This window comes from Passer domesticus, chromosome 37 (genome assembly GCF_036417665.1).
Source record: "Passer domesticus isolate bPasDom1 chromosome 37, bPasDom1.hap1, whole genome shotgun sequence".
NCBI lineage: Eukaryota > Metazoa > Chordata > Aves > Passeriformes > Passeridae > Passer > Passer domesticus.
In genome coordinates this window covers 8,675-36,325 of record NC_087510.1, presented here as the reverse complement: position 1 = coordinate 36,325, position 27,651 = coordinate 8,675, and the positions used below count along the sequence as shown (strand labels likewise).

At 60.0% G+C, this 27,651-nt stretch overlaps 2 protein-coding genes across 2 annotated transcripts; one reads left to right on the top strand and one right to left on the bottom strand.

Moving 5' to 3' along the window:
- The first annotated feature begins 421 nt into the window (after positions 1-421).
- On the top strand, positions 422-4,994 carry B4GAT1 (beta-1,4-glucuronyltransferase 1). The gene is given in 3 exon segments (XM_064402230.1): positions 422-2,887; positions 2,889-3,002; positions 3,561-4,994. Coding segments are annotated over 3 exon segments (2,208 nt in total). The 5' UTR covers positions 422-985; the 3' UTR covers positions 3,753-4,994.
- On the bottom strand, positions 4,962-26,985 carry LOC135288888 (neuroblast differentiation-associated protein AHNAK-like). Its single transcript, XM_064402229.1, has 4 exons — positions 26,908-26,985; positions 25,207-25,360; positions 23,639-23,874; positions 4,962-22,984 (listed from the first exon to the last, which is right to left on the bottom strand). Exons 2-4 carry the CDS (start codon positions 25,358-25,360, stop codon positions 6,953-6,955), a joined length of 16,422 nt encoding a protein of 5,473 aa, XP_064258299.1. The 5' UTR covers positions 26,908-26,985; the 3' UTR covers positions 4,962-6,952.
- Between the last annotated feature and the right edge of the window lie 666 nt (positions 26,986-27,651).

Genomic DNA, 27,651 nt, shown 5'->3' with positions numbered 1-27,651 from the left:
GGTCCCCGCGCCTGCGGCCGCTCCTTCCTGGGGACGCTGGGGAGGGGGCAGGGGTTTGGGGGGGATTTTGGGGAGGATTTGGGGGAATTTGAGGGAATTTGAGGGAATTTGGGGGGGATTTGAGCGGAATGCTGGAATTTGGGGGAATTTGAAGGGATTTTTGGGGGATCTGTGGAGGATTTGGGGGGATTTCGGGTGATTTGGGGGGAATTTGAGGGAATTTTGGGGGATTTGAGGGGATTTCGGGGGTCCCGCCGAAGCCTCCAGGCCCCGCCCCATCCATAAACCACGCCCACAACGCACAAACCACGCCCCCAGCGTTGAAACCGCGCCAATTCGCGTTGTACAATCCAATCTGCATAACCCCGCCCCCTCGCCGGTCAGACCCCGCCTCCCGCGCATGCGCACTCCTCCCGGCGCCGGCGCAGGGCGGTGAGTCCCGGACTGGTCCCGGCGGCCCCAAACTGGGACCAGTGACCCCGAACTGGGACCAGCGACCCCCGGAGCGGGATCCAGACCCTCCCCCACACCCCCCAAACTGGGACCAGTGACCCCGTACTGGTCCCAGTAACCCCAAACTGGTCCCAGCATGCCGGGCTGCTCCTGGCCCCGCGTGACCCCCGGAACGCTCCCAGTAACTCCCAGTATCCCCCAGCAGCCTCCCAGTGCGCCCCTCTGACCCCTCCCAGTGACCCCCAGTCCCTCCCAGTCCCTCCCAGTCCCCCCACTCTTTCCCAGCTCCCCCCAAGTCCCCTCTCCCAGTCCCTCCCAGTCCCCCCAGTCCCCCCCAATCCCCTCTCCAATCCCCTCCCAGTCCCCCCCAGTCTCTCCCAGTCCCTCCCAGTCATTCCCAGTCTCTCTCAGTGCCCCCCAGTCCCTCCCAGTACCCCCCAGTCCCCTCAATCCCCTCTCCCAGTGCCCCCCAGTCTCTCCCAGTCCCCCCCACTCTTTCCCAGTCCCTCCCAGTAATTCCCAGTATCCCCCCATGGCCCCCCGCCGTGTCCTGGGGGGCTGCGCCTGGCTGCTGGGGGGGCTGGCGCTGCTGCAGACCCTCTACCTGCGGGCCCTGCCGCCCCCCGCCCCCCGCGCCCCCCGCCGCCCCCCCCCGGGGGGTCCTGGACGCCTCGGGGGCGTTCCGGGTGTACTGGGACGTGCTGGGAGCCCCCCCGGGCTGGGCGCGGGACCCCCGCCCCGAGCTGGTGCTGGCGGCGCACGGCAGCCCCGGGCGGGCGGCGGCGGCGCTGGGGGGGCGCTGGGGGGGGCCCCGTGTCCCTGGCGGTTTTCGGGGAGCCCCGCGGGGGGCTGCAGCAGCTGCTGGCGGCTTTGGGGGGGCCCTGCCGGGCTCTGCGCGGCCGCCTCCGGCTGCAGGTGGTGCAGGGGGCGGCGGGACCCCCGCCCAATTTCATCCCCCCCAGAGCACCCCAAAAATCCGGCGGGGGGGGGGTGCCGGGGGGGCTCTGGCCAGGCTGGCGGCCGCCGACCCCCCCAGTTACACTCTGGGGGTGCCGTACCCCGGGAATCTGCTGAGGAACGTGGCCTGGCAGGGGGCGGCCGGGGGGGGCCCCGGCGCGGGACCCCCGCCCGAACTGGGGGCGCGTTTCGTGCTGCTGCTGGACGCGGACGTGGCGCCCAGCCCGGGGCTGCGCGAGGGGTTCCTGCAGCTGCTGCGGGACGGGGGGCTGGACCCCCAAAACTGGGGGGGACAGGAGCCCCGAAACCGGGGGGGACAGGGGGAGATGGACCCCCAAAACCGGGGGGGGACAGGAGCCCCGAAACCGGGGACAGGACCCCCGAAACCGGGGGGCACAGGGGGAGATGGACCCCCGGAACTGGGGGGGACAGGAACCCCGAAATCAGGGGGGGACAGGACCCCCGGAATTGGGGGGGACAGGACCCCCAAAATTGGGGGGGACAAGACCCCCAAAACCGGGGGACGCAGGGAGCACTGGGGGACCCCAAAGTTCTGGGGTCTCAGAGGGATTTGGGGGCTCAGGAGGATTTGGGGAGCCCCAAAACTTTGGGGGCTCCCGGTGTCCTGGGGGTCCCCAACATCCCAAAGAACCCCAAAAGTTTATTGGGCCCCAAAGACCCCAGGGGTGTCCAAGCCCTGAGTGACCCCGAAGTCCTGAGTGACCCCAATGCTCTGAGTGACCCCAAAGCCCTGAATGTCCCCAACGCCCTGAGTGACCTCGAGGTCTTGAATGACCCCAGAACCTTGAGTGACCCCAATGCTCTGAGTGACCCCAAAACCTTGAGTGATCACAATGTTCTGAATGTCCCCAACGCCCTGAATGTCCCCAAAACCCTGAGTGACCCCAATGCTCTGAGTGACCCCAAAACCCTGAGTGACCCCAATGCTCTGAGTGACCCCAAAACCCTGAGTGACCCAAATGCTCTCAATGACCCCAACGCCCCAAGTGACCCCAAAGTCCAGAGTGACCCCAATGCTCTGAGCGGTCCCAACACTCTGAATGTCCCCAAAATGCAGAGTGACCCCAAAACCCTGAGTGACCCCAACGCTCTCAATGATCCCAAAACCCTGAGTGACCCAAATGCTCTCAATGACCCCAACGCCCCCAGTGACCCCAATGCTCTCAATGCCCCCAACGCCCCGAGTGACCCCAAAGCCCAGGGTGCCCCCCACGCCCCGCGCTCCCCCCTCTCCGCCGAGCCCCCCTGGGCGCGGGCTCTCTTCGTGCTGCCCGCCTTCGAGCTGCGGGGGTCCCGCGCCCCGCCGGCCTCCAAGGCGGAGCTGCTGCGGCTGTGGGCGGGCGGCGAGGCGCGCCCGTTCTACGGGGCGCTGTGCCCGCGCTGCCAGGCGCCCACCGCCTTCGGCCGCTGGCGGGCGCTGCCCCCCGGCCCCCCCCGGCGCCCCCCGGCTGCGCGTGGCCTACGAGGTGCCCTGGAGGGACCCCTGGGAGCCTTTCTTCGTGGCCCCCGCCCGCGGCGTGCCCCCCTTCGACGAGGGCTTCGTGCAGTACGGCTTCAACCGCATCAGCCAGGTCTGGGGGGGCTTGGGGGGCTTTGGGGGGGCTTGGGGTGGGCATGGTGGCCTTGGGGTGACCATGGGGGTCGTGGGGTGGCCTTGGTGGTCTTGAGGTGGCCTTGGGGTAGTCCTGATGGTGTTGGGGTGACCATGGGGGTCATGGGGTGGCCTTAAGGGTCGAGGGGTGGCCATGGTGGCCTTGGGGGTCCTGGGGTGGCCATGGTGACCTTGGGGTGGTCATGGTGGCCTTGGGGGTCTTGGGGTGGTCCCAGTGGTCTTGGGGTGGTTCCTGTGGCCTTGGGGTGGTCTTGGGGTGACCATGGTGGTGTTGGGGTGGCCCTAGTGGCCATGGGGTGGGCATGGTGATGTTGGGGTGACTTTGGGGGCCGTGGGGTGGCCTTGGTGACCATGGGGTGGCCACGGGGGCTGGGGGTGCTGGTCTGGGGGAGTCTGGGGGGTCTGGGATGGTCTTTGGGGTCTCTGGGTGTCTGGGGGTGCTCTGGGGGGTTCATGGATGGTACAGGGGGTCCCTGGGGTCTCTGGGGGTCCCGTTGTGACCCCCCGTGCCCCCCAGGCCTGCGAGCTGCACGTGGCCGGGTTCCGCTTCGCGGTGCTGGACGGGGCCTTCGTCACCCACCGGGGCTGGAAGGAGCCGGGCGGGTTCCACCGGGGCCGCGAGGCCGAGCTGGGCCGGAACCGGCGCCGCTACCGCGAGTTCCGGGAGGGGCTGAGACTGAGGTACCCGGGGACTGCCCGGCACTGCTGAGACACACCTGGGACACACCTGGGACACACCTGGGGACACAGCTGAGACCGCTGAGACACCTGGGACAGCTGGGAACCCCTCAGTGGACACCTGAGACATCGTGGAACGTCCCAGCGGACACCTGGGGGCACATGAGGACCCTGCAGTGGACGTTTGGGGGCACCTGGGGACCTTCAAATGGACATTTGGGGACACCTGGGGGCACCTGAGGACCCTGCAGTGGACATTTGGGGACACCTGGCACAGCTGAGGACCCGCCAGGACAGCAGGGGACAGCTGGGGACACCTGAGAACGCTCCAATGGACACCTGGGAACGCCCCAAAGGACACGTGAAGGACCTGCCGTGAGCACCTGGGGACACCTGGGACACACCTGGGGACCTGCCAGGACAGCTGGGGACACACCTGGGACACCTGGTAACACCCCAATGGACACGTGAAGGACCTGCCGTGGACATCTGGGGACACCTGGCACAGCTGGGACACCTGGGGACACCTGGGGACCCTCCCTGGACACCTGGATGCCCCCTGGATGTGGGCGTGACCGTCCCTCAGTAAATTTGGCCACCTACCCACGATGCCTCTGTGCGGGTGATGTCATGGGGGCGGGGCGAGCAGCTGCCTCCAGTACGGACCAGTAAGGCCCAGTACGGACCAGTGACGCCCAGGGCAGGAGGCAGAGACCCCGCCCAGGTTGTTTATCATGGCGAACTACAGCTCCCAGCATGCATCGGGTGCCAAGACGGCCGAACTTCCGCTCCTACGAGGCCTTAGAAACAACATGGCCGCCAAGCAACTTCCGGTTTTGGCTTTGCTTTTGAACTACAATTCCCATCATGCACCAGAAGCACGTGGCCGGAAGTGTTGGTCATTTATGGGACTACGGCTCCCGTCATGCTCCAGGGCAAACATGGCCGACTTCCGGTCTCGCCTCTCACTCAACAGGGCGGGAAGGCGCAGCAGCGCCCCCTGGTGGGCGGGAGGACCAAATTGTTTTTTGTTTTTTTTTTTGTAAGGGAGGGGGAGGGGCAATGGGGGAGGGGCAATCCCAAATTTGGGAGGGGGAGGGGCCCTGAAATTCGAGACGGGGGGAGGGGACAGGACCCCCATTTTTGGGGGGGTTTGTGACCCCCAAATCCAGCGGGAGGATCCGATTTGAGGGAAAAACCCCAAATGTGAGCTGGAACAATGACCCAGAAGGCACCAAAGTCGCGGTTAATAAAGGATTTTATTTGCATTTTCCACCCTGGTTTTTCTCCCGTTAATTCGCGTTAAAGTGCTGCAAAGGGAAAAGGTTTCTTCCATTTCCTGGGGATTTTTTTTTTTATTATTTTTTAAAAATTTCATTTATTTCAACTTCCCCAAAATCCTCACCAACAAAACTTTATCCCGGACGCCCGACGCACCTTTGAAACTTTGGGGCTGAACGAGAGGGAAACGGGGGCTTTTATCAAATTATAATACAAAGGATGTAACAAAACCCACAGAAAACAGATAAAAAAAGGAAAATAAAATTTAAAAAGGTTCAAACTGAGGGGGAAAGGCCTCGGGACGGCCCCGGGCTGGCTCCGTGCCCCGGAGTCATTCGAGCTCCGGCTCTCGTGCTCGGATTGAATTTCCCAGCTCAGGGGACGCTGCTCCGTCCAGAGGTCACGGATGTGTTCTTTGGTTTGTTTTCAGTCATAAATCCACGGATTTCGGTTTATTTTGTTAATAAACCCACGGCTTTGGTTTACTTCTGTTAGTAAATCCATGGGTTTGGGTTGGTTTAGTAATAAATCCATGGGTTTGGTTAATTTTATGAATAAATCCGTATTTTTTTTGTTTATTCTGCTGAATAAATTCATATTTTTTGGTTTATTCTGCTCAATAAATCCACATTTTCTGTTTATTTCTTTCACTAAATCCATTTAGTTTTTAATTGCTCCCCTTTTCTTTGCTTTATTTTCTCAACAGATCCAATTTTGTTTCTGTTAATTCTTTAAATTTATTTTTATATTAATTTCTTCAATAAATCTTTTTTTTAATGAACCCACAATTTTACTTTGGTTTCTTTTTGCTAATTCCACTTTATTTGTTTTCATTTTTTAGTAAATGCATATTTTTTACTTTGGTTTTTAATATATCCACAGCTTTGGTTAGGTTTTTTTTTTTTATAAATCCACAGTTTTGGTTGTTTTTTTATATAAAAAATCTATGTATTTTTAATAAAAAAAAATTTACAGTTTTGGTTTCATTTCTTTTACAAACCAAAAAAAACCCCAAAATTTTGATTTAATCCATTGACCCAGCAGAGCCTGAAGCCCCACAGGAAAAAAAAAAAAATTAAAACTGAGGGAACAAAAAAACCCCAAAAAGACAAAAAAAAAAAAAATTTCCACGAACCAAACACTGAAAATATTTCGGGGGGGGAAGGAGGGGAAAAAAAACAGGGGACACAAAATAAACCCCAATAAAAATATCAAAAAAAAAAAAAAAAGATAAATTGGGAGAGAAGAAGTTAAAGCTCTCAGCACGGGGGGGACCCCAAAATTGGGGGGGAGGACCCCAAAATTGGGGGGAGGGACCCCAACCCCTCCCCCTTTCTGTACACGCGGGGGTCCCTCGGTCCAGGCCTATGTACAGCCCCCCTGGCGGTCACTCTGACCACCCTGGCGGTCACTCTGACCACCCTGGCGGTCACTCTGTGGCCACCCTGGCGGTCACTCTGTGGCCACCCTGGCAGTCACTCTTTGACCACCCTGGCGGTCACTCTGACCACCCTGGCGGTCACTCTGTGGCCACCCTGGCGGTCACTCTGTGGCCACCCTGGCGGTCACTCTTTGACCACCCTGGCGGTCACTCTGTGGCCTCCATGGCGGTCACTCTGTGGCCACCCTGGCGGTCACTCTGTGGCCACCCTGGCGGTCACTCTGACCACCCTGGCGGTCACTCTGTGGCCACCCTGGCGGTCACTCTTTGACCACCCTGGCGGTCACTCTTTGACCACCCTGGCGGTCACTCTGTGGCCACCCTGGCGGTCACTCTTTGACCACCCTGGCGGTCACTCTTTGACCACCCTGGCGGTCACTCTGTGGCCACCCTGGCGGTCACTCTGACCACCCTGGCGGTCACTCTGTGGCCACCCTGGCGGTCACTCTGACCACCCTGGCGGTCACTCTGTGGCCACCCTGGCGGTCACTCTGTGGCCACCCTGGCGGTCACTCCTTGCGCTTGGCCACGGCCAGCTCCAGGCCGGGCAGGCGGATGGCGGCGCGGGCGACGCCCTCGGAGGAGGACGAGGAGGACAGGCGGGACTTGGGGGACCCCGGCGCCCGCCCCCCGTCCTCGGGGCCGGCCGTCACCTCGTAGCAGCCCTTGGCCTTGGAGCCGATGCCCCCGAAGGTCCCGAACTTGCCCTTGGGCTGCCTGGCGCCGTCGGGCTCGGCCGCGTGCTCGTCGCTGAAGGACGACGAGCGCGCCCGCGGCTTCTTGCTGCGGAACAGCGAGAACTTGGCCTTGGCCGCCGGCGCCTCGGCCTCCGGCTCGCCCTCGGCCGGGCCCAGGCTGGCCTTGGAGCTCTTGAGGTCGCCCTTGGAGCCGGACACGGAGCCGGACGCCGCCTCGGGGGAGCCCGGGGCGCCGGCCCGGCCTTTCTGCTTGGAGAAGTTGAACTTGGGCATCTTGAGCTTGGATTTCTTCAGCCGCGCCTCGGCCTCGTCCGGCTCCGGCTCGGCCGCGTCGGCGCCGGGGAAGTCGACGTCCACCGCGACCTCGCGGCCCTTGGCCTCGGGCTCGGAGAAGACGAATTTGGGCATGCGCAGCTTGGGGAAGGACACCTTGACCTGGCCGCCCTCGGCGCCCAGCTTGGGGCAGGAGGCGTGGAAGGTTCCGGAAGCGGCGCTGACCGACGGCGGTGTCGCCTCGGCGCCGCCTTTGACCTTCGGCCCTTTCACGTTGACGTTCAACCCCGAGCCGGACACTTCCAGGGCCGGAGCCTCCAGGTGGACGCCCACCCCTCCATGGGGGGCTTCCACGCTGACCTTTGACCCTTTGATGTCGCCGGCCGCGTCCACGTTTGGTCCTTTCAGCCTCAGGTCGGCGTCCGGCGCGGAGAATTTCGGCCCTTTCAGCTCCACCTCGGGGCCTTCCAGCCCCAAAGCGGAGCCCTTCAGCCCCGCCTTGGCCTGGGGGCCCTCCAGGGTGACCCCCGCGTCCCCCCCGTCCGCGCCGGGGCTGGAGATGCTGAACTGGGGCAGCTTCAGCGACGGGAGCTTGATGGTGCCCCCCAAAATTTCCAAGCCGGACTCGTCTGCCGACACCTGGGGGGGTTTGACGCCGACGTCTCCTTTCAACTTTGGTCCTTTCGCGTTGACATCCAAATCCAGGCCGGAGACGTCCAGCGAGGGCCCCTTGAGGTCCAGGGTGGCCCCCGGGGACTGGACGGAGCAGGGGACCCCCCCCTGGACCTCCAGCGTCGGGGACTTCACCGTGGGCAGCTTCACCTTCCCCCCGAGGCCGCCGAGGTCCAGGCCGGGCGCGTCCACAGAGCCCGAAATGTCCAAATCTCCCTTTAATTTTGGTCCTTTCAGGTTCCCCTCCAGCTCGGGTCTGGAGATTTGGGGCCCTTTGAGCTTCACGTCCACCTCCGAGCTCACGTCCGCCATTTCCAGCCCCAAACCCGTTTTCCCCCCCTTGGGCCATCCCAGGTTCACCTCGGGACCTTCCAGTTGTGCTCCGGCCATGCCAACTTCACCTTTCACTTTTGGTCCTTTCACGCCGACGTCCGGCGCCGCGGCTGAGGGGACGGTGACGTCGATCCCGGGGGCGCCCTTCAGCTCCCCCCCGATTTTCACCTCCCCCGCGCCCACCTGGACCCCGGGGAGTTTGAATTTTGGGCTTTTTAGGTTCACCTCAGGACCTTCAAGATCCGCGTTGAGGCTCGGGCCCTTGACCTCCAGATCGCCCTCGACTTTCGGGACCCCCACCGAGGCCTCCCCGCGGAATTTGTGCGATTTCAGGTCGAATTCGACGTCGGGGAAGGAGATCTTCCCAAACATGGGTTTCTTGCCTTTGGGGGACTTCATGGCGGCGCTGCCCCCGACGGCGACGTCGGGGCTGGGGACGTTGAGCTCGGCGTCCAGCTCGGCGCCCGCCGCGTTCACGTCGAACGCCCCCTTCTTGCCCTTCACTTTGGGGCCGCTCATGTGGATTTTGGGCATCTTGAACTTGCTCTTCTTGCCCTTCCCGGACAGGTGGGCCTCGGGTGACTCCACGTTCAGCTCCGCCTCAGGTAAATCCAGCTCCGCCTTGGGGCTTTTCATTCCGAACCCGAATTTGGACTTTTTAAACTTGGGAGCTTTGATGTTGGCTTCTGGGAGCTCGACGTTCAGGTCAGGACACTCAACGTCAACTTCAGGGCCTTTGACCCCGAATTCTGGGCCTTTGAGGTCGACCTCGGGGCCTTTCAGGTGACCTTCCACCTTCGGGGTGGAAATGTCAAAGCCGCCCTTGGTTTTGTGGCCTTTCAGGTTCAAGTCTATCTCGGGCATGGAGATTTTGGGGACGTTCACGTGCATTTCGGGCATTTTCAGTTTAGGACCTTTCACTTTGCCCTCCAGACCTTCAACGTTGACCTCTGGCAGGCTGACATCAACCTTGGGGCCTGACAGATCCACCTCGGCCTTCGGCAAGTCCACGTCCACGTCGGGACCTTCGCCCTTCAAGCCAAATTTGGGCATTTTCATTTTGGGCAGCTTCACTTTCCCCTCCAGACCATCAACATCGACGGCCGGGCCCTCAATGTCGACTTTGGGGCCTTTGATGTCAACCTCGGGGCCCTTCAGACCCCCCTCGAGCTTGGGGCAGTGCAGGTCAGCGTCACCTTTGACCTTCAGGCCCTTCAGGTTCAGGTCGATGTCGGGCATGGAGATCTGGGGGGTCTTGATGTGCATCTCCGGCATCTTGACCTTGGGCCCCTCCAGGGTCACGTCTGGTGCCTGAATGTCCACTTTGGGGCCCTTGAGGTCGACGTCTGGGCACTGCAGGTTCCCCTCCAGCTTGGGGACAGAGACGTCGATGTCCCCCTTGACCTTGGGGCCCTTGAGGTTGAAGTCGACGTCAGGCATGGAGATCTTGGGGGCCTTGATGTGCATCTCAGGCATCTTGAACTTGGGGCCTTTGATCTTCCCCTCAGGCCCTTCCAGCTCAACACTGGGGAGATCAACATCGACTTTGGGGCCCTTGATGTCGATTTCGGGGCCCTTCAGGTCACCCTCCAGCTTTGGGACAGAGACATCAACGTCCCCCTTCAGTTTGGGGCCCTTCAGGTTGAAGTCGATGTCGGGCATGGAGATCTTGGGGGCCTTGATGTGCATCTCGGGCATGGAAAATTTGGGACCTTTGACTTTGCCGTCCACGCTCAGGTCAGGAGCCTCCACGTCCACGCTGGGGCCCGAAATGGACACGTCGCCCTTGGGGAGGGTCAGCTCCGCGTCCACCCCGTCCCCTTTGAATCCAGGCATGGAGAATTTGGGCATCTTGAACTTGGGCAGCTTGAATTTGCCCTCGGGGCTGTCGATGCTGACGTCGGGGGCGGAGACATTGACCTCGGGACCTTTCAGCTCTCCTTCCACACTAGGCAGGGACACATCCACATCCCCTTTGACCTTGGGGCCCTTCAGGTTCAGGTCGAGGTCGGGCATGGAGATCTTGGGAGCCTTGATGTGCATCTCGGGCATCTTGAACTTGGGGCCTTTGATCTTCCCCTCTGGCAGCTCCACATCCACCTCTGGACCTTCAATGTCCACCTTGGGGCCGGACACGTCCAGGTTTCCTGTCGGGAGGTTCACATCCACCTCAGGGCCTTCTGCCTTGACACCGGGCATCCCAAATTTGGGCATTTTGAACTTGGGGAACTTTATTTTTCCTTCTGGGCCATGAATGTCCACGTCTGGCACATCAACGTCCACTTTGGGGCCCTTGAGGTCAATTTCGGGCCCCTTCAGGTCACCTTCCAGTTTAGGGACAGAGACGTCGATGTCCCCCTTAACTTTGGGGCCCTTCAGGCTGAAGTCGACGTCGGGCATGGAGATCTTGGGGGCCTTGATGTGCATCTCGGGCATCTTGAACTTGGGACCTTTGATCTTCCCCTCGGGACCTTCCAACTCAACATCGGGGAGGTCAACATCAACTTTGGGGCCTTTGATGTCAATTTCGGGGCCTTTCAGGTCCCCTTCCACTTTGGGAAGGGAAACATCAACGTCCCCCTTCAGTTTGGGGCCCTTCAGGTTCAGGTCGATGTCAGGCATGGAGATCTTGGGGGTCTTAAAATGCATCTCGGGCATCTTGAACTTGGGGCCCTTCACCTTCCCCTCTGGGAGATCAATGTCCACATCCGGGCATTCAATGTCCACCTTGGGGCCGGACACATCCAGGTCTCCTTTTGGGAGGTTCACGTCCACCTCGGGGCCTTCTCCCTTCATCCCAAATTTGGGCATTTTAAACTTGGGCATCTTGAATTTCCCTTCTGGACCATGAATGTCCACGTCTGGCACATCAACGTCCACTTTGGGGCCTTTGATGTCGATTTCGGGGCCCTTCAGGTCACCCTCCAGCTTTGGAAGGGACACGTCCACATCGCCCTTGACCTTGGGGCCTTTGAGGTTGAAGTCAACGTCGGGCATGGAGATCTTGGGGGCCTTGATGTGCATCTCGGGCATCTTGAATTTGGGACCTTTGATCTTCCCCTCGGGACCCTCCAGCTCAACATCGGGGAGATCAACATCGACTTTGGGGCCTTTGATGTCGATGTCTGGGGCTTTCAGGTCTCCTTCCACTTTGGGGACAGAGACATCCACGTCTCCCTTTAATTTGGGCCCTTTCAGGTTCAGATCGAAGTCCGGCATGGAGATATTGGGGGCCTTGATGTTCATCTCAGGCATCTTGAACTTGGGGCCTTTGATCTTCCCCTCAGGGCCCTCGATTTGAACATCTGGGGCAGAAACATCGAATTCAGGGCCTTTCACGTCCACTTTTGGCCCTTTCAGGTCTCCTTCCATGCTTGGCAGTGACACATCCACGTCCCCCTTCACTTTGGGGCCCTTCAGGTTCAGATCAAAGTCGGGCATGGAGATCTTGGGGGCCTTGATGTGCATCTCGGGCATCTTGAACTTGGGACCTTTGATCTTCCCCTCAGGCCCCTCCAGCTCAACATCGGGGAGATCAACATCGACTTTGGGGCCTTTGATGTCGATGTCTGGGCCTTTCAGGTCCCCTTCCACTTTGGGAAGGGAAACATCAACGTCCCCCTTCAGTTTGGGGCCCTTCAGGTTCAGGTCAATGTCGGGCATGGAGATCTTGGGGGTCTTAAAATGCATCTCAGGCATCTTGAACTTGGGGCCCTTCACCTTCCCCTCTGGGAGGTCAATGTCCACCTCTGGTCCTTCAATGTCCACCTTGGGGCCGGACACATCCAGGTCTCCTTTTGGGAGGTTCACATCCACATCGGGGCCTTCTCCTTTCATCCCAAATTTGGGCATTTTGAACTTGGGCATCTTGAATTTCCCCTCAGGGCCATGAATGTCCACGTCTGGCACATCAACGTCAACTTTGGGGCCCTTGATGTCGATTTCGGGGCCCTTCAGGTCACCCTCCAGCTTTGGGGCAGAAACATCGAAGTCACCCTTGACTTTGGGGCCCTTGAGGTTGAAGTCGACGTCAGGCATGGAGATCTTGGGGGCCTTGATGTTCATCTCAGGCATCTTGAACTTGGGGCCTTTGATCTTCCCCTCTGGCCCTTCAATGTCTACCTCTGGACATTCAATGTCCACCTTGGGGCCTTTGATGTCGACGTCCGGCAAGCTCAGGTCCCCTTCGATTTTTGGTGCGGACAGATCGACGTCCACGCCCCCTTTGACCTTGGGGCCTTTCAGGTTGAGGTCCAGGTCCGGCATGGAGAGGTTGGGAGCTTTGATGTTCATCTCGGGCATTTTAAATTTGGGGCCTTTGATTTTCCCTTTCGGACCTTCAACGTCGATGTCGGGAACTTCCACGTCCACCTTGGGTCCTTTCAGGTCCACCTGGGGCAGGGACACGTCCACGTCTCCCTTCACTTTGGGGCCCTTCAGGTTGAGGTCGATGTCGGGCATGGAGATCTTGGGGGCCTTGATGTTCATCTCGGGCATCTTGAACTTGGGGCCTTTGATCTTCCCCTCGGGGCCCTCAATGTCCACCTCTGGGCCTTCAATGTCCACTTTAGGACCGGACACGTCCAGTTCTCCCGTCGGCAGGTTCACGTCCACTTCTGGCCCCTCCCCTTTAAACCCAGGAACACCAAATTTGGGCATTTTGAACTTGGGCATTTTGATTTTCCCTTCCGGGCCTTGAATGTCCACGTCAGGGGTCTCGATGTTGACCTTGGGGCCCTTGATGTCCACCTCAGGCCCTTTCAGCTCCCCTTCCAGTTTGGGCGTGGACAGGTCAAACTCCCCCTTCATTTTGTGCCCCTTCAGGTTCAGCTCCACGTCCGGCATCGAGACTTTGGGTGAAGAAATGTTCAGAAAAGGCATTTTGAATTTGGAGCCCTTGGATTTTCCCTGGATATCCAAATCCGGAGGCTGGACCTCGACTTTCGGGCCGGACAGTTCCACCTCAGGTTTTTTAAGCTTCACATCCACCTCGGGGCTTTGAACTTTGGGGCCAGAAAAGCCAAACTTGGGAAGTTTAAACCTGGATTTTTTACCTTTTCCTTCGAGGTCAACCTTCGGCCCCTCCAGCTCGAGCTCCGGCCCCTTGATGTCCACTTTGGGGCCTTTCAGCTCGCCCTCGACCTTGGGAAGAGAAGCATCGAGGTCCCCTTTCAGTTTGGGGCCCTTCAGGTTCAGGTCGATGTCGGGCATGGAGATCTTGGGGACGTTGAACTGCAGCTCCGGCTTCTTGCACTTGGGGCCCTTCAGTTTCCCTTCGGGGCCTTCAATCTCCAGGTCGGGGACAGAAACGTCGACTTTTGGACCCGAAATGTTGACCTCGGCCTCGGGGAGGTTCACGTCCACGTCGGGGCCTTCCACTTTGGGGCCAGAAAAGCCGAATTTGGGCATCTTGAATTTGGGCATTTTAACTTTCCCTTCTGGGCCGTGAATGTCCACGTCGGGTGCTTCAATGTCCACTTTGGGGCCCTTGAGGTCAATTTCGGGGCCCTTGAGGTCACCTTCCAGTTTAGGGACAGAAACATCGATGTCCCCCTTGACCTTGGGGCCCTTCAGGCTGAAGTCGACGTCGGGCATGGAGATCTTGGGGGCCTTGATGTGCATCTCGGGCATCTTGAACTTGGGACCTTTGATCTTCCCCTCGGGGCCTTCCAGGTCAACATCGGGGAGATCAACATCGACTTTGGGGCCCTTGATGTCGATGTCTGGGGCTTTCAGGTCACCCTCGAGTTTGGGAACAGAAACATCGACATCTCCCTTCAGTTTGGGGCCTTTGAGGCTGAAGTCAACATCGGGCATGGAGATCTTGGGGGCCTTGATGTGCATCTCAGGCATCTTGAACTTGGGGCCCTTCACCTTCCCCTCTGGCAGCTCCACATCCACCTCTGGACCTTCAATGTCCACCTTGGGGCCGGACACATCCAGGTTTCCTGTCGGGAGGTTCACGTCCACCTCGGGGCCTTCTGCTTTGACCCCGGGCATCCCAAATTTGGGCATCTTGAACTTGGGGAACTTTATTTTTCCTTCTGGGCCATGAATGTCCACGTCGGGTGCTTCAATGTCAACTTTGGGGCCCTTGAGGTCAATTTCGGGGCCCTTGAGGTCACCTTCCAGCTTGGGGACAGAGACATCGATGTCCCCCTTGACCTTGGGGCCCTTCAGGCTGAAGTCAACATCAGGCATGGAGAACTTGGGGGCCTTGATGTGCATCTCGGGCATCTTGAACTTGGGACCTTTGATCTTCCCCTCAGGCCCTTCCAGCTCAACATCGGGGAGATCAACATCGACTTTGGGGCCTTTGATGTCGATGTCTGGGCCTTTCAGGTCACCCTCGAGTTTGGGAGCAGAAACATCGACATCTCCCTTCAGTTTGGGGCCTTTGAGGTTGAAGTCAACATCGGGCATGGAGATCTTGGGGGCCTTGATGTGCATCTCGGGCATCTTGAATTTGGGACCTTTGATCTTCCCCTCTGGCAGCTCCACATCCACATCTGGACCTTCGATGTCCACCTTGGGGCCGGATACATCCAGTTCTCCTGTTGGGAGGTTCACGTCCACATCGGGGCCTTCTGCCTTGACCCCAGGCATCCCAAATTTGGGCATTTTGAACTTGGGGAACTTTATTTTTCCTTCTGGGCCGTGAAGGTCCACGTCTGGCACATCAACGTCCACTTTGGGGCCTTTGATGTCCAGTTCAGGCCCCTTGAGGTCACCCTCCAGCTTTGGAAGGGACACGTCCACGTCACCCTTGACCTTGGGACCCTTCAGGCTGAAGTCAACGTCGGGCATGGAGAACTTGGGGGCCTTGATGTGCATCTCGGGCATCTTGAACTTGGGGCCTTTGATCTTCCCCTCAGGCCCTTCCAGCTCAACATCGGGGAGATCAACATCGACTTTGGGGCCTTTGATGTCCAGCTCAGGGCCCTTGAGGTCCCCTTCCACTTTTGGAAGGCAAACATCGACATCACCCTTGACCTTGGGGCCTTTCAGGTGCAGGTCGATGTCAGGCATGGAGATCTTGGGGGTCTTAAAATGCATCTCGGGCATCTTGAACTTGGGGCCTTTGATCTTCCCCTCAGGGCACTCAATGTCCACACTCGGCATCTCAACGTCCACCTTGGGGCCGGACACATCCAGGTCTCCTTTTGGGAGGTTCACGTCCACCTCGGGGCCTTCTCCTTTCATCCCAAATTTGGGCATCTTGAATTTTGGCATCTTGAATTTCCCCTCAGGGCCATGAATATCCACGTCTGGCACATCAACATCGACTTTGGGGCCCTTGATGTCGATTTCGGGGCCCTTCAGGTCACCCTCCAGCTTGGGGACAGAGACATCGATGTCACCCTTGACTTTGGGGCCCTTGAGGTTGAAGTCAACGTCAGGCATGGAGATCTTGGGGGCCTTGATGTTCATCTCAGGCATCTTGAACTTGGGGCCTTTGATCTTCCCCTCGGGACACTCCAGCTCAACGTCGGGGAGATCCACTTTGGGGCCTTTGATGTCGATGTCTGGGGCTTTCAGGTCTCCCTCGACCTTTGGAAGAGACACGTCCACGTCTCCCTTCAGTTTGGGGCCTTTCAGGTTGAGGTCGATGTCGGGCATGGAGATCTTGGGGGCCTTGATGTGCATCTCAGGCATCTTGAACTTGGGGCCCTTCAGTTTCCCCTCAGGACACTCGAGGTCAACGTCGGGAAGGTTGACATCAACTTTGGGGCCTTTGATGTCCAATTCAGGGCCCTTCAGGTCACCCTCCAGCTTGGGAGCAGAGACATCAATGTCCCCCTTCACTTTGGGGCCCTTCAGGTTCAGATCGAAGTCGGGCATGGAGATTTTGGGGGCCTTGAAGTGCATCTCGGGCATCTTGAACTTGGGGCCTTTGATTTTCCCTTCTGGACATTCCAGCTCCACGTCGGGCACCTCGACATCCACTTTTGGACCTTTCAGTGACACCTCCGGCCCTTTCAGGTCCCCTTCGAGCTTTGGCACAGACACATCAATGTCACCTTTGACTTTGGGGCCCTTCAGGTTCAGATCAAAGTCAGGCATGGAGATCTTTGGGGCCTTGAAGTGCATCTCGGGCATCTTGAACTTGGGGCCCTTCACCTTCCCCTCTGGGAGATCAATGTCCACGTCGGGAGCTTCGATGTCCACTTTGGGGCCTTTGATGTCAATTTCGGGGCCCTTCAGGTCACCTTCCAGTTTGGGGGCGGAAATGTCCACGTCTCCCTTCAGTTTGGGGCCTTTCAGGTTGAGGTCGATGTCGGGCATGGAGATCTTGGGGGCCTTGATGTGCATCTCAGGCATCTTGAACTTGGGGCCCTTCAGTTTCCCCTCGGGACACTCCAGGTCAACGTCGGGAAGGTTGACATCAACTTTGGGGCCTTTGATGTCGACATCTGGGCCCTTCAAATCTCCCTCGATTTTTGGGACGGACACATCCACATCTCCCTTCACTTTGGGGCCCTTCAGGTTCAGATCAAAGTCAGGCATGGAGATCTTGGGGGCCTTGAAGTGCATCTCGGGCATCTTGAACTTGGGGCCTTTGATCTTCCCCTCGGGGCCCTCCAGCTCGATGTCGGGGACATCCACCTCCACTTTGGGTCCTTTCAACTCCACATCCGGCACTTTCACGTCACCTTCTATTTTTGGGCCAGACACGCCCACGTCTCCCTTCAGTTTGGGACCTTTCAGGTTCAGGTCGACATCAGGCAGGGAAAATTTCGGCGCCTTGATGTTCATCTCTGGCATCTTGAACTTGGGTCCCTTCCACTTCCCCTCGGGACCTTCAACATCCACGTCAGGAACGTCCACATCCACCTTCGGACCTTTAATGTTCACATCCGGACCTTTCAGGTCACCCTCCAGCTTGGGGACAGAGACATCCACACCCCCCTTGACCTTGGGGCCTTTCAGGTGCAGGTCGATGTCGGGCATGGAGATCTTGGGGGCCTTGATGTTCATCTCGGGCATCTTGAACTTGGGGCCTTTGATCTTCCCCTCAGGGCACTCAATGTCCACACTCGGCATCTCAACGTCCACCTTGGGGCCAGACACATCCAGGTCTCCTTTTGGGAGGTTCACGTCCACCTCGGGGCCTTCTCCTTTCATCCCAAATTTGGGCATTTTGAACTTGGGCATCTTGAATTTCCCCTCAGGGCCGTGAATGTCCACGTCTGGCACATCAACGTCAACTTTGGGGCCCTTGATGTCCAGTTCAGGCCCCTTCAGGTCCCCTTCCAGTTTAGGGACAGAGACATCCACGTCTCCCTTCACTTTGGGGCCCTTCAGGTTCAGATCAAAGTCGGGCATGGAGATCTTGGGGGCCTTGATGTGCATCTCGGGCATCTTGAACTTGGGGCCTTTGATCTTCCCCTCAGGCCCTTCCAGCTCAACATCGGGGAGATCAACATCGACTTTGGGACCTTTGATGTCGATGTCTGGGGCTTTCAGGTCCCCTTCCACTTTGGGAAGGGAAACATCAACGTCCCCCTTCAGTTTGGGGCCCTTCAGGTTCAGGTCAATGTCGGGCATGGAGATCTTGGGGGTCTTAAAATGCATCTCGGGCATCTTGAACTTGGGGCCTTTGATCTTCCCCTCCGGGCCCTCAATGTCCACACTCGGCATCTCAACGTCCACCTTGGGGCCGGACACGTCCAGGTCTCCTTTTGGGAGGTTCACGTCCACCTCGGGGCCTTCTCCTTTCATCCCAAATTTGGGCATTTTGAACTTGGGCATCTTGAATTTCCCCTCAGGGCCGTGAATGTCCACGTCTGGCACATCAACGTCAACTTTGGGGCCCTTGATGTCGATTTCGGGGCCCTTCAGGTCACCCTCCAGCTTTGGCGCAGAAACATCGAAGTCACCCTTGACTTTGGGGCCCTTGAGGTTGAAGTCGATGTCGGGCATGGAGATCTTGGGGGCCTTGATGTTCATCTCAGGCATCTTGAACTTGGGACCTTTGATCTTCCCCTCAGGCAGCTCCACATCCACCTCTGGACATTCAATGTCCACCTTGGGGCCGGACACATCCAGGTCTCCTTTTGGGAGGTTCACATCCACCTCAGGGCCTTCTCCTTTCATCCCAAATTTGGGCATCTTGAATTTGGGCATTTTGAATTTCCCCTCAGGGCCGTGAATGTCAACATCGGGTGCTTCAATGTCCACTTTGGGGCCTTTGATGTCAATTTCGGGGCCTTTCAGCTCACCCTCCAGCTTTGGGACAGAGACGTCGACATCTCCCTTGACTTTTGGGCCCTTTAGATTCAAATCGATGTCAGGCATGGAGATCTTGGGGGTCTTAAAATGCATCTCGGGCATCTTGAACTTGGGGCCCTTCACCTTCCCCTCTGGGAGATCAATGTCCACCTCTGGACATTCAATGTCCACCTTGGGGCCAGACACATCCAGGTCTCCTTTTGGGAGGTTCACATCCACCTCGGGGCCTTCTGCCTTGACCCCGGGCATCCCAAATTTGGGCATCTTGAACTTGGGCATCTTGAATTTCCCCTCAGGGCCATGAATGTCCACGTCTGGCACATCAACGTCAACTTTGGGGCCTTTGATGTCGATTTCGGGGCCCTTCAGGTCACCCTCCAGCTTTGGGGCAGAAACATCCACGTCTCCCTTGACTTTGGGGCCCTTGAGGTTGAAGTCAACGTCGGGCATGGAGATCTTGGGGGCCTTGATGTTCATCTCAGGCATCTTGAACTTGGGACCTTTGATCTTCCCCTCAGGCCCCTCCAGCTCAACATCGGGGAGATCAACATCGACTTTGGGGCCTTTGATGTCCAGCTCAGGGCCCTTGAGGTCCCCTTCCACTTTTGGAAGGCAAACATCGACATCACCCTTTACCTTGGGGCCTTTCAGGTGCAGGTCGATGTCGGGCATGGAGATCTTGGGGGTCTTAAAATGCATCTCGGGCATCTTGAACTTGGGGCCTTTGATCTTCCCCTCAGGGCCCTCAATGTCCACACTTGGCATCTCAACGTCCACCTTGGGGCCGGACACATCCAGGTCTCCTTTTGGGAGGTTCACGTCCACCTCGGGGCCTTCTCCTTTCATCCCAAATTTGGGCATTTTGAACTTGGGCATCTTGAATTTCCCCTCAGGGCCGTGAATGTCCACGTCTGGCACATCAACATCGACTTTGGGGCCTTTGATGTCGATTTCTGGCCCCTTCAGGTCACCCTCCAGCTTTGGAAGGGACACGTCCACGTTGCCCTTGACCTTGGGGCCTTTGAGGTTGATGTCCACGTCGGGCATGGAGATCTTCTGGGTGTTGATGTGCATCTCGGGCATCTTGAACTTGGGGCCTTTGATCTTCCCCTCGGGACCCTCCAAATCCACGCCGGGCACCTCCACGTCCACTTTCGGCCCTTTGATGTCCACTTCTGGAGCTTTCAACTCCCCTTCCACCTTGGGGAGGGACACGTCCACATCTCCCTTCACTTTGGGTCCCTTCAGGTTCAAATCCACGTCCGGCATCGAGATTTTGTGGGGTTTGATGTTCAGCTTCGGCATCCGGAATTTGGGACCTTTCCATTTCCCTTCTGCTCCTCCAACGTCCACCTCCGGCCCCTCAACGTCCACCTCCGGCCCAGAGATGTCCACCTCTCCTTTGGGCAGGGTCACGTCCACCTCGGCGCCCTCCATTTTGGGGCCGGACACGTTGAAATGAGGCAATTTCATTTTGGGCATTTTCAGTTTGGCCTCTGGACCCTCCAGGTGGACGTCCGGGACCTCCACGTCCACCTTGGGCCCCTTGATGTCACCTTCGACCTTGGGGAGGGACGCGTCCACCTCTCCCTTCACTTTGGTTCCCTTCAGGTTCAAATCCACGTCTGGCATCGAGATTTTGGGGGATTTGATGTTGAGTTTCGGCATCTTGAATTTGGGGCCTTTCATCTTTCCTTCTGGACATTCCAAGTCCACCTCGGGCACGTCAACATCCAACTTGGGACCTTCCACATCCAACCTGGGACCTTCCACATCCAACTTGGGACCTTTCACGTCGATTTTGGCACCTTCCACATCCACCTTGGGGCCTTTCACGTCGACTTTCGGGCCCTTCAGCCCGGAAATTGCGACGTCCCCTTTCAGTTTCGGGGCCTTCAAGCCCAGATCCACGTCTGGCATGGAGAGTTTTGGGGTCTGCACGTTGAGTTCAGGCATTTTGAACTTGAGGCCCTTGCCTTTGACCTCCGGCCCCTCCACGTCCACGCTCGGGACGTCGATGTCCACCTTGGGGGCGGAAATGTCCACCTCCCCCTTGGGGAGCGTCACCTCCAGCTCGGGGCTCTCTCCCTTCACCCCAAATTTGGGCATTTTCATCTTGGGGAACTTCAGCTTGCCCTCGGGGCCTTGGATGTTCAAATCTGGGGCTTCAACCTCGACTTTGGGGCCTTTGATGTCCAGCCCGGGGGTCTGCAGCTCCCCTTCCAGTTTTGGGGCGGAAACGTCCAAATCCGCCTTGACTTTGGGCCCTTTGAGGTTCAGGTCGATGTCGGGCATGGAGATCTGGGGGGTTTTGACGCACACCTCGGGCACCTTCACCTTGGGGCCCTTCAGCTCCACGCCGGGGACCTCGACGGCGAAGCCGGGACCCGAAATGTCCACTCCGCCCTTGGGAAGGGCCACCTCGAGCTCGGGGCTCTCTCCCTTCACCCCAAATTTGGGCATTTTCAGCTTGGGGAACTTCAGTTTGCCCTCGGGGCCTTGGACGTTCAAATCTGGGGCTTCAACCTCGACTTTGGGGCCTTTGATGTCCAGCTCGGGGCCCTTCAAACCCGGCACGGACACGTCCAGGTCGCCGCTGGCCTTGGCACCGTTCAGGGTCAGGTCCACGTCCGGCACGGAGATTTTGGGGGCCTTGAGGTGCATTTCGGGCCCCTGGATGTCCAAACTCGGCGCCTCAACGTCCACCTTGGGGCCGGACACCTCCATGCCGCCCTTGGGGAGGTTCACGTCCAGCTCTGGACCTTCTGCTTTCACCCCGGGCATCCCAAATTTGGGCATTTTGAACTTGGGCATCTTGAATTTGCCCTCGGGGCCGTGGACATCCACTTCGGGTGCTTCAACGTCCACTTTGGGGCCCTTGATGTCCACGCTCGGGACGCTGACGTCCACCTTGGGGCAGGAGACGTCCACCCCCCCTTTGGGAAGGGTCACATCAACACTGGGGGTCTCTCCCTTCACCCCAAATTTGGGCATTTTCAGCTTGGGGAACCTCAGTTTGCCCTCGGGGCCTTGGACGTTCAAATCTGGGGCTTCGACCTCGACTTTGGGGCCTTTGATGTCCACTCTGGGGGTCTGCAGCTCCCCTTCCAGTTTTGGGGCGGAAACATCCAGATCTCCCTTCACTCCAGGTCCTTTCAGGCTCAGGTCGACGTCGGGCACGGAGATTTGGGGGGTCCTGACGCTCACCTCGGGCACCGTCACCGCGGGGCCCTTGATGTCCACTCCGGGCACCTCCACCCCGATCTGGGGCCCTTTAAGGTCCAGCTGGGGCCCCCTCAATTCGCCCCCCACGGTCGGCACGGACACGTCCACTCCTCCCTTGAGGCCAGCGTCCATCTCCACGCCCTTGAGGCCACCCCCTGGCCCGGCCACGTCCACCTGGGGACACTTCACGTCCACCTGGAGCCCCTTGGGGCCGAGTCCTTTGAGCTCCCCTTCCCCTCTGGGGCCCTTCAGGTTCAGGTTCACGTCCGACAGCGAAATTTGGGGCGTTTCCACCTTCTTGAAGGCGGGGCCTTTCCATTCTCCTTCCAGGGCCACCTCAGGCATGGCCACACCCTTGGGGACATCCGCGGCGCCGCCGTCGCCCTGGGCGGTGAATTTGGGGAAGGTCAAGTGCGGGATTTTGATTTTCCCCTTGGCGCCGTCCGGGGCCGCGACCTCCACGCCGGGGACGTCCAGAGGAGGGGAGGGGACCTTGGTGGCTCCTTTGACCGCCACGTCCACCTGTGGCACCGCGGCTTTGCCGGACGGGGACGAAATGTCCGGCACGGGCGAGCAGGTGACGTCCATGCCAACACCCGCCTGCGGGGCCGCAGCTTCGCCGCCGGCCTGGAACCCGAATTTGGGGATTTTTAACGTCGGGATCTTGATTGTCCCCACGTCCACGGGGGGCGAGGAGCCGCTGACCTCTCCCTGCGGACACGGAGCCCCGCCGGCCGCGCGGAAGGACCCGTCCAGCTCTCCAAACTGTCCGTTGGCCTCGACGCGGGGCGGCGCCGGGAAGGCGCCGGAGCCCTTCCAGCCCGGCAGCGATTTTCCAGTTTCTCCAGCAGGAATTTGGCTCTGGGGCTCCGTCCGCACGTGGAGCCCCTCGGGTGCGCCGGGCAGGACCCCCGGCGTGGGCACGGGGACGCCGAGGACGCCGAGGTCGCCGTCGTGGCTGGTGACGTCCACGGTGTAGGCGGTGACCTTGCGGGTGACCGTGATGGTTCTGCTCTGCGTGGCCTCGGCCTCCGGGCCCTCCTCGGACTTGAGGCGCGGTTTGATTTTGGTGGTGTAGATGCGCTGGTACTCCTCGTCATCGCCGCTCTGCGGAGGAGACGGTGAGTGCCGGACGCTGCTTCCTCCCCGTGCCCATCCTCATCCTCATCCCCGTCTTCTTCCCCATCCTCATCCCCATCTCATCCTCATCTTCATCCTCTTCCCATCTCCATCCTCATCCCCGTCCTCATCCTTGTTCTCATCTTTGTTCTCATCCTTATTTTCATCCTCATCCTCTTCCCCATCCTTGTCCTCATCCCCCTTATCCTCATCCTCATTGTTCCCACCATTCTCATCCTCATCCTCCCCCATCCTCATCCTCATCCTCCTCATCCATTCTCCTCTTCCTCATCCTCATCTAATCCCCATCTTCATCTTTCCCCCTCCTCATCCTCATCCTCATTTTCATCATCTCCATCCTTATCTTCATCCTCATCCTTCCCACCACTCTCATCCTCATCCTCCCCTATCCTCATCCTCATCTTCATCATCTTCATCCTTATCTTCATCCTCATCCTCCCCACCATTCTGGTCCTCATCTTCCTCCATCCTCATCTTCATCACCTTCATCTCCATCCTTATCTTCATCCCCATTCTCCTCCTTCTCACCCTCATCTTCATCATCTCCATCCTTATCTCCATCCTTATCCTCCTCCTCCTCCTCCTCCCCACATCTTCCTCCTCCTCCTCCTCCTCACTCACCAGCACGACCTCGGGGCTGCCGGGCACCAAGGCCAGCTGGCCGCAGTCGTGTCCGAGCTGGCCGCCGCCGTGTCCGAGCTGGCCGCCGCCGTGTGCGGCCGTGGCCGTGGGCGAGCGGTCGCCGCGGCGCTGCAGCCGCAGCCCCAGCGTGTGCTGCCCCATGCTCTGCAGCAGCTGCGCCGCCTCCCCCGACTGCAGCTTGTCGAAGTAGACGGTGGCGCTGACGATCTGATCCCCTGGGGACAGCGAGGGGACAGGGCCGGGTCAGGGGCTGGGGGGGGACACGGCCAGAGACCCCCGACCCCGCCCGAGTGACCACGGGGCGAGCAGGGGAGGGAGAAGCTCCTGAGGTGCCACCAAAATGGACCAAACATCTGATTCTGAACCCCCAAAAATCCCATTTTGAACCCCAAAACTCTCAGGGAAGAGCCTCCCTGTCCCCACTCGAGTGACCACGGGGTCATCAGAGGAGGCAGAAGCTCCTGAGGTGCCACCAGGGTGTCCCCAAGTCCCCAAAACTCCAATTTTAACCCCCAAACTCTCAATATTTGGTCCCCAAATGCTTGAACCACGGGGTGACCGCCCACAGGGGATGGAGGCAGAAGATCCTGAGATGCCACCAGGCTGTCCCAGGTGTCCCCAGTGTCCCAGATGTCCCCAGGTGTCCCCAGAGCCCCCAGCTGTCCCCAGCTGTCCCCAGGCTGTCCCAGCTGTCCCCAGGTGTGTCCCCGGTGTCCCCGGTGTCACCAGGTGTGTCCCCCGGTGTGTCCCCAGCTGTCCCCGGTATCCCCAGGTGTGTCCCTGGTGTCCCCAGCTGTCCCCAGGTGTGTCCCAGGTGTGTCCCCGGTGTCCCCAGCTGTCCCCGGTATCCCCAGGTGTGTCCCAGGTGTGTCCCCGGTGTCCCAGGTGTGTCCCCGGTGTCCCCGGTGTCCCAGGTGTGTCCCAGGTGTGTCCCCGGTGTCCCCAGCTGTCCCCAGCTGTCCCCAGGTGTGTCCCAGGTGTGTCCCCAGGTGTGTCCCAGGTGTGTCCCAGGTGTGTCCCCGGTGTCCCAGGTGTGTCCCCAGGTGTGTCCCCGGTGTCCCCGGTGTCCCAGGTGTGTCCCCAGGTGTGTCCCCGGGTGTCCCAGGTGTCCCCAGGTGTGTCCCAGGTGTGTCCCAGGTGTGTCCCCGGTGTCCCAGGTGTGTCCCCGGTGTCCCCGGTGTCCCAGGTGTGTCCCAGGTGTGTCCCCGGTGTCCCCAGCTGTCCCCAGCTGTCCCCAGGTGTGTCCCAGGTGTGTCCCCAGGTGTGTCCCAGGTGTGTCCCAGGTGTGTCCCCGGTGTCCCAGGTGTGTCCCCAGGTGTGTCCCCGGTGTCCCCGGTGTCCCAGGTGTGTCCCCAGGTGTGTCCCCGGGTGTCCCAGGTGTCCCCAGGTGTGTCCCAGGTGTGTCCCAGGTGTGTCCCCGGTGTCCCAGGTGTGTCCCCACATGTCCCCAGGTGTGTCCCAGGTGTGTCCCCAGGTGTGTCCCCGGTGTCCCCAGGTGTGTCCCAGGTGTGTCCCAGGTGTGTCCCCGGTGTCCCCGGTGTCCCCACCTTCCTGCACCACGCCCATGCGCGCGGCGGGCGAGTTCTGCTGCACGCGGCGCACGAAGACGCCGTGGTCGGTCTGGGCGATGGTGATGCCGTGGGAGCCGCTGCCCTGCCAGTTGGGCAGCAGGATCTCGCGCGTCGGCTCCTCGCGCTCCATCTGCGCCCGCACGGGACAGACACGGGTCAGCGGACACGGGACACGGGACAGACACGGGACACGGGACACGGACACGGGACAGACACGGGTCAGGGGACACGGGACACGGGACAGACACGGGTCAGGGGACACGGGACACGGGACAGGGGACAGACACGGGTCAGCGGACACGGGACACGGGACAGACACGGGACACGGGACAGACACAGGTCAGCAGACACGGGACACGGGACAGACACGGGTCAGCGGACACGGGACACGGGACATGGACACGGGACACGGGACACGGGACAGACACGGGTCAGGGAACACGGACACGGGACAGACACGGGACACGGGACAGACACGGGTCAGCAGACATGGGACACGGGACAGACACGGGACACGGACACGGGTCAGCAGACACGGACACAGACACGGGACAGACACGGGTCAGCGGACACGGGACACGGGACAGACATGGGTCAGGGGACACGGACACAGACACGGGACACGGGACAGACACGGGTCAGCGGACACGGGACAGGGGACATGGACACGGGACACGGACACGGGTCAGCGGACACGGACACAGACACGGGACATGGGTCAGCGGGGATAGACACGGACACAGACAGGGGTCAGGGGACATGGGACATGGACACGGGTCAGCAGGACACGGACACAGACACAGGACACAGGACAGGGGTCAGCAGGACACGGGACACGGATACGGGACACGGGTCGGGGTCAGTGAGGATGGACACGGACACGGGTCAGCGGGACACGGGACAGGGACACAGGACACGGACACGGACAGGGGTCAGCGGGGATGGACACGGGACACGGGATATGGGACATAGGACACGGGACAAGGGACACGGGTCAGCAGGACACAGGACAGTGGGACACGGGACACGGACACGGACACGGGACATGGACACGGGTCAGCAGCACAGGGGACACAGACACGGGACAGGGGTCAGCGGGGACGGACACGGGACACGGGACACGGACATGGACACGGGACACGGGACACGGACAGGGGTCAGGGGACACCGGGCTGGGGTCAGTGGGACTGGACACGGGGCTGGACACAGGGTCAGGGGGTCAGGGTGGGGATGGACACTGGATTTGGGGTCAGGAGAGGGGCTGGACACGGGGCTGGGGTGGGCACGGGGTTTGGGGTCAGGGTGGGACTGGACACGGGGCTGGGGGTCAAGGGGAAGGCTGGACACGGGGCCGGGAGCAGGGCAGTGGCCGGACACCGGGTGTGGGTCCGGCCAGGGACTGGACACAGGGTCTGGGGTCAGTGGGGGGCCGGACACAGGGTCAGGGGTCATTGGGGGTCCAGACACGGGGCCAGGGGTCAGTGGGAGTGGACACGGGGTCAGGGGTCAGTGGGGGGCCGGACACAGAATTTGGGGTCAGGGTGGGAGTGGACACGGGGTCAGGGGTCAGTGGGGGGCCGGACACGGGGTTTGGGGTCAGTGGGACACTGGACACAGGGTCAGGGGTCAGGGTGGGAGTGGACACAGGGTCTGGGGTCCCGCTCCGGCCCCGCTGACCTCGGCGGGGTCCCGGTGCCGGTGCCGGTGCCAGGAATCCTCGGGCTCGCTCGGGAACCTCGCGGCGGCTCCGGTGTCACCTCCCGGCCTGGGGGGGACAGGGGGACACGGTGGGACACACGGACACCCCAAAGAACACGGGGACACCCCCGGGACACCCCCGGGACAGGGGGACACGGTGGGACACACGGACACCCCCAAAAACATGGAGACATCCCCGGGACAGGGGAACACCCCAAAAAACACCGGGACACCCCAAAAACCACGGGGACACCCCCGGGACACCCCCGGGACACCGGGGACACCCCTGGGATATTGGGGACACTCCGGGGACACTTTGGGGACCCCCCCCCCGATGTCCCCACGGCGCCACCTCGGGGTCCGCGGGGTTTTTTTGGGATTTTTGGGAATTCCGGAGCTGGGAGGGGTCGGGGCAGCGTGGGAATGTCACCTGTCACCTGTCCATGTCACCTGTCACCTGTCCCTTTTGTCACCTGTCACCTGTCCATGTCACCTGTCCATGTCACCTGTCACCTGTCCCTTGTCACTTTGGGGGGGTTTGGTGACACTTTGGGGGGGGGCGGCTCCTCCCGGGGGGGGTCGGGGCTGTCCCCAAATGTCCCCAGATGTCCCCAGATGTCCCCAGATGTCCCCGGCAGGGGCAGCGCGGGCTCGGAAGGTTCTGGAAGGCTCCGCTCGGTGGTTGGTGACTCAGAGGGGGGCGGGGGGACCGGGGGGGACCCG

Bases quoted from the DNA above. Each gene is read 5' to 3' on its own strand.
- LOC135288888 (XM_064402229.1), bottom strand. From the start codon at position 25,360: ATGGAGCGCGAGGAGCCGACGCGCGAGATCCTGCTGCCCAACTGGCAG. The intron at 23,875-25,206 runs GTGGGGACACCG...CGCTGTCCCCAG, and splicing joins CATGGGCGTGGTGCAGGAAG to GGGATCAGATCGTCAGCGCC. The intron at 22,985-23,638 runs GTGAGTGAGGAG...TCTCCTCCGCAG, and splicing joins GCAGCCCCGAGGTCGTGCTG to AGCGGCGATGACGAGGAGTA.